Source organism: Plectropomus leopardus, chromosome 13 (assembly GCF_008729295.1).
Source record: "Plectropomus leopardus isolate mb chromosome 13, YSFRI_Pleo_2.0, whole genome shotgun sequence".
NCBI lineage: Eukaryota > Metazoa > Chordata > Actinopteri > Perciformes > Serranidae > Plectropomus > Plectropomus leopardus.
Window position 1 is genome coordinate 32,181,058 of NC_056475.1, and position 6,360 is coordinate 32,187,417.

The following is a 6,360-nucleotide window of genomic DNA, read 5'->3' on the forward strand; positions in this document are numbered from 1 at the left end:
GTTTGTTTACCAACAAGGAAGCATGATATAACAGTGTGGACAATGCCGTGAATGAATCATGAGAAGTGAAGCTGAACCAGCTGATTAACCAGCAGGTGCTGAGAAGCTGTCCGTGGTGCTGAAACTGTTCTCTCACTCTGAAAGGCATTATTATAAGAATTGGCTTCACATGTGACAGGGACATTCTAAATGATTTACAGGAGTTAAATATCACACGCTGCTTCTCCTGTATTTATGCCTTTGTGTTGCCATCTTAGTCCTCTAATAAGCGTCACACTGTGGACTGCACTACAGCTAATCTTTGAACTTGTCCTTTTCACCTTGAAGGCACATTTTCTGTTATTCCTGGATCAAAATAAAAACATTAAAGATTGAGCTGAAATTTAATTTAGACCCAGTAGTGTTATGTTGCAAAGTTATAATACTTACAGTACTTCAGTATTTCTGGATGTATCTGTTCTTTACTTGAGTTTTCTTTTATCTTATTTCCATCAACTAACTTTTTCTGCCCTACATTTCCTGAATAAAATCTTTATTTTCATTCACACATTTCCCCATAAGCATTTTAGTTATGCACTACAAAACAGAGAAGGAACCTGGGAAGAGAAGAGGGAGGAAGGGAGAGATGGGCAAATGAAAGATGGGAGGGAAGAAGTTTTTTAAGTCCTAAAGTTATGAAGACCTTGTTTTTCTTTAAGCATAATGTAGGCTTCATTTTTTTTCTGCAGTGTATGTAACAAAAGATTAAACTTTATTATTTTCAAAATTCTCACTGCTAGCTTGTTATTAACAGCTTCTACTTGTAAATTCACTTTTGACATTTAAGTGCATGAGAAAATTACTTCTGATACTTAATTACTGTAAATACCTGATACAATAAGACGTGTGTGTGTGTGTGTTTGTATATACAAAGCATCACTGGCAAGATTTGTTCATCCGCTTTAATGTTTTTCCTCTGATTAAACACCTTCAAACGGTGTCCTTTCATTCAGTTGTTTTAACAGTCATGTCTCTGCAACTTTAATAACTGACCAACTTTTTGGAATGAAACAGCGTAACAACTATCAACCAAGTTTTATTGGTTTGTTGATAACAATCATTACACAGGTACATCTATAAACAAATCAAAAGAAACTGCACACTTGTACTTGATACAGATATCTAAAACCTACATGAATATTGCTACTGCTGGTATGCATTTGACATCTCAAATAAATGTACAGTTTGTCTTTTGGTCTTTAAGAAGCCAATCCAAACAGATGGTTTTTACGGTTGCACACGTCATTAGCTTGGCTAAGAAAACAAATTCCATTTTTATTATCCTAACAATGTACCATTACACACTGAATATAGAAAGATTGAAAACCCTTTTCACAGCAGCTATACAAACTGATTTTGATGCTATCACAGAACAGAGACACAACCAACACACGTAATGCACAGTTCTGATAAGGACAGCTCCAGTACTGGGGATTTTAGCTTTATTGATCAGATTCATTAAGAAAACTGCATGAGTACAAGAGTTAACATATAGCAACAAAGTTTACAAACATTCTAAAACACTGTTCTTTATTATAAACAATAAAACAATGAGTTGCCCTGTGACTTTGTCCGTCCCCACCCCAGCACAGATTACATACACTGTCCCTTTAAAAACATATGGAATGTAATCCACGCAGGCAAGCTCCTCCTGTTGTTGCCCAGCTCATGTCAATGTCGTGCTTGTGTGTTGTCACGGTAACTTGTCCTGCAGCCTCCCCTCTTTCACATTTAAAACTGAAATGAAGTCCACTGACAGTAACAACAATGATCGCAATTTCTATGGCGATGCAAAATTGTGGGATGTGACGAAAATTCCCGTCTCGAAATTGACTTTTTTCTTTCCTTAAAAAAAAGTGTTCTCTACAATCAAACTACTAAAAAACCTGTATTTAGAAAATAGTTGATAAAAATATTCCCCTGAATTGTACAAGAAAAGAGGTACAGGGAGCACTGGTAAAAGATGTGGAGTAGGAGATGTTATTCTGCTGCTTCATCGTTTTGTTCAGCTGCGTCTGTAGCTGGTCCCTGGAAAACAAATTTTACAGTGTCAAAGTTTAACCCTTTGAAACCTGGAGCAACATCATTTTTCTTGTGTTGTTTTCAAATGCCTTTGCAGCTTTTCACATAACCTTTGAATCCTGAGAAAACTGGGGCCATTTCTTTTAAAAACATGGAGAAAGGTAATGAGTAACCCCTTGACTTGCACAAAATTAGTAGATTTGGAAAAATATATTTAAAAAAAGCTAGGGAAAAAGGTGAGGAAAAAAGGAAATAAACATTATTTATCACAATTACATGTTTAAAAATGTATGTTATAGACTCATTAAGCATTTTAGCACTTCTCCAGGTAATTACCTTGTTTTTTTAAACTCTTGTTGCTGTAAGGGTTTTCCCCCTATTTTTCTTGTACTTTTTATTAATATATTGCCATTTTTAGTGTGTAATTTCTTCTATTGTTAATTATAACCTTTTCCCCATGTTTTTGAAAGTGGTTAAGCCAATTACCTGAATTATTTAATTTTTTGAGCACTTTAAGGCCATTTCCTTGTTTGTTTGTTTTTTTTACTAATTTCTTGCTATTTTTGGGTCATTTCATCTCAAGTCGCTCATTACCATCTTCCCATGTTTGTTTTTTTTAAAAAAGAGAAATCAAGCCAATTTACTGAGGTTTCAAAGGGTTATTCACCAAGGAGATAAGCTTTGTTTTCATATTTATATGCGATGCCATGAGCCTTACCTCTTCCTCAGCTTTGGCTTCGCCATTCTCAGCAGGGGCCTCTGGAGCCTTCTCTTCAGGCTTGGCCTTCTCCACCTCCTTGGCTTTCTTCGGCTTAGCAGGTCCCTTCTACAAACAGATGCATCAAACACATCAGTCACCCTTTCAACAGTTAAGAGTCTCATACATGAAGCTAATCAGGAGAATTCAAAACGATGTCTCACCTTTGGCTTGGGTTTGGCCTCTGCCTTTGCAGGTGCAGGTCTCTGTGGGGACAAAAAGCATGATTAGCACCAGTGCTGGAGGAAGTAAAAGTCTTGCACTAGAAATGTCACCTAAGTAAAAGTAAGCAGTAGTAAGTATAATCAGGAAAAGGTAAATTATTAAAAGTAAATGCGGAGAAATGAAAAAACAAACACACATGCACACAAAAATGTTTTTTTTTGGAAATTTTGAAGAAAACAAAAACAACACCTTAAAGTTGAAATTATTTTTTAAAAAAAATAAAATAAGAAAGACACCCCCCCCCCACCCCCCCAAAAAAAGGGTCAAAATTATAAAAAATGGAAGATAAATCTGAAAATAATCAAATTTTAGAAAATTAGTAAAAATAATAATAATAATAACACCCCCAATATACAAATGATAAAATACATAAATAAATAAAAAAGTGCAGTTCCCTAAAGCACAGCACTTGAGTAAATGTACTTAGTTACACTGCACCACAGCTCAGCACTAAGAATGCAGTAAGCAGCGACTATCAGTCGGGACTCTTACTTACATCTTGCAACCTTGTCGATCTCCTCTTGGGTACCTGAGAGAGAAAACACACAGGGTGCTTACTGTGAACACTTCAGCCAGAGGCTCTCACTGATGAGCTGTTACTGACCCCTGCTGGATCACACACTAACAGTTTCATTACTTTAAAAATGAAAAAGACACAATACTGTTGAAAATAGGTTCAAATATTCCTTACCTCTGGATCTCCTGCGTTCTGCAGGACAGAAAAGCAGAAAGAAAATCAGGTTAAAGAACTTATCTGCATTTTAAAGTGCCTGTGGTGAGCTGGGGAGTGGGTCAGGGGTTTTAAGTATTCGTTATGTAACTCAAAAGTGGGCGTTTCCATAAGGAGCATAAGCCTATGGCAGCACACACAGCTACATACATGATTCAGTTTACACCAAGCGCTGTGATTGGCTGAGAAAGCCTCTAAAATCTTGAACAATGAAGCTCATAACCTGAAAAGAGTCCTCATAAAAACCATAAGAGTCAGACTCATTTGTTGATCCGCACGTTGTCAGTCATTATATCAGACTGCTTAGCCATACATCAAAAATTAATTCTGAAGGAATTTTGCCTACAGACAATAAACCTAGAAGTGACGTGTCCCTTGACTTGCTTGACTAAGTGTTACCATAACAGCACAGGCATCATGCGCTTCAAACAGCGTCATGCTCGCGTGCTCTCCGAGCGCCTGCAACTGATTGAATTGTCTCGTGCAAGACTCCGCCTCCTGAATACACATCCATTCATCGGGAGCAGATGGGATTAGAAGGAGAGAGAAACCCGAGCACTGTGCTGAGCGTTCCCGCCATCAGTTTGAACAGCGGCACTCCGAGATGCTCCGCGGCTGTCTGTCCGTCTCTGGAGCAGAATCTACTGGAAGCCCAGCAACAAGAGCAGCTGCTGACGGAGGCTCGTTGCATAACCTGCGACTGGCCTGAGCCACAATCCACACACACAGGACGCCTCTAACCAGTGCACGCTCACTGGTGGGAAGAAAGGCGGCCATGCATTCACAAAAAGCACGCAGGTTTATGAAATGGAGCCGTCCTGATATCATCACAACATCGTTTTATAGGCGTAGTTGTTCCAAAAGAGGGCCGTAAACAAGATTAGTGCGCACAGTTAAATAACAACATTAACATAAAACCCGCTGAGGACACACTGCTATACTATTCGACGTCGGTCCTATTTTCTCTCAGAGAAACTTTAGAATCCGGCGTGACGACCCCCAGAGGAAACAATCAATATGCCACCAACTTTCTCTGCAGAAAAGCGATCCATTGACAGAAAATTACCCCGCTTCGTCTCACACTGCAAATAAAAGTATCTTTATACAATTGCAATCGTGCATGTCATCATTCTGCAGTAAAAAAAAACAAAAAAAAAAAAACAGCACACATTGATAATCACTACGGCAGAGAAATGAGACGAAGACTCGGCCACTGTGGAAAATCAAAACATAGCTCACACAGCAGCCAAAGTCTCTGTGCAGGCTGCAACACCGCTGACACTCAGCCGGACACTAAAGCAACATGAAGCAACATTTTAACTACCTGCCGGCGAGCTTTAACAAGCACGTTGAACAAAGTGTAGCTGGGGTTAAATACTGGATTACTGAATGCATCAAAGATGTCGGTGTACTCACATGGCTCCTTTTAGGCATGGCTGCTTTGTGTGGGGTGTTTTAGGTAAAGAAAAAAACTAAATGTTGTGAGTGGACTAGAAAATAGAGTGGTGTCTGTGTTGTGGATAAAGCTGTGTCAGTACAGTCTAATACAGCGCAGCGAGACGCTAATGTTCCATTGGAAGAAGAACTAGCTGAAACCGGATTGGATCCCCCCCACCTTCCCCTCCCCGTCCCTCTCTGCCTATTCAAACCGTTAGAATTTGTGCATGATTGACGGGGGAAAGTCCCGCCCTCGCTATCCGCTGATTGGGCGGCTCGGGATCAAGCGGCACCATTTCAAATCTACCCTCAACCTGTGTGGCTGCGTCACACGTCAGTCAAGAAACGTGACGAGCCATTTGTCTCTGAGTGCAAGCATCTGCTGCAACAAGGCAGAAGAGCCATTAAATCTGCCTCCTCCCTCGATATAAATGCTGTCATTTAAAACCAAATGCTATATTTTGACCTGTTTAACAATTGTATGTATGTCTATAGAAAGCTGAGGCATTCGGCACCTTTCACGCGGGTGATAAAAGCAAATGTGGCTTTTGTAGAGGCTGCAGGTTGAGAGAGGTGTGTGTGCTCCCCTAGCCAAGTCTTTTGTATTTTAGCTTGGGAAGATGGCGACAGGATACGTGAGGGTACAGCTCCCAGCCCATGTGCGCTCTTGTGCAACCTCCTTGCAGTGTTGTGACCGTCCACTCGCTCCATTGTGAGTGTGCAGTCCAAACATGATGCCAGTGGGAACAACAGCGGTGGCGCTCCAACGTTGTGTTCAAGTCATTTCAGACATTTCAGCAAGAAGACATTCACTCATTTCCCCTGATTAAACAACAGACACTTCCTCCAGAGGGTCCCCTCGTATTTTTACTCTGCTCCAAGAAAACTACAATACTGAGCACTGTGTTGGTTATTGTTGTAGTTTGTTTACTGTTTATTGAACATGATATAATTTATCAGGGTTCAAGCCAAGGACCCTACTGACTTTGTGTCAGTTTATGAGGAGTCCAAGCCAGAAGTGCTGAAACCCTTTTGTTTTTGTGACTTTATTTTTTTTTTCAGGATGAATGTTTCGCAGATTCCTGTGAATGGTGAATCCCACACACGAGAATTTCACCAATGACTGGAAGAAACAACAACAAATATGATG

At 39.9% G+C, this 6,360-nt stretch overlaps 1 protein-coding gene across 1 annotated transcript; it reads right to left on the reverse strand.

The window, feature by feature from the left end:
* Positions 1-1,059: 1,059 nt before the first annotated feature.
* Positions 1,060-5,389, reverse strand: si:ch73-1a9.3 (non-histone chromosomal protein HMG-like). The gene is made up of 6 exons (XM_042499685.1): positions 5,190-5,389; positions 3,735-3,752; positions 3,540-3,572; positions 2,983-3,024; positions 2,780-2,887; positions 1,060-2,067 (listed from the first exon to the last, which is right to left on the reverse strand). The coding sequence occupies exons 1-6, from the start codon at positions 5,205-5,207 to the stop codon at positions 2,020-2,022; spliced, it is 267 nt and encodes an 88-aa protein (XP_042355619.1). The 5' UTR covers positions 5,208-5,389; the 3' UTR covers positions 1,060-2,019.
* Positions 5,390-6,360: the final 971 nt, after the last annotated feature.

Bases quoted from the DNA above. Each gene is read 5' to 3' on its own strand.
- si:ch73-1a9.3 (XM_042499685.1), bottom strand. The intron at 3,025-3,539 runs GTAAGTAAGAGT...TTGTCCCCACAG, and splicing joins GATCGACAAGGTTGCAAGAT to AGACCTGCACCTGCAAAGGC. The intron at 2,068-2,779 runs GTAAGGCTCATG...TTTGTTTTCCAG, and splicing joins AAGCCAAAGCTGAGGAAGAG to GGACCAGCTACAGACGCAGC.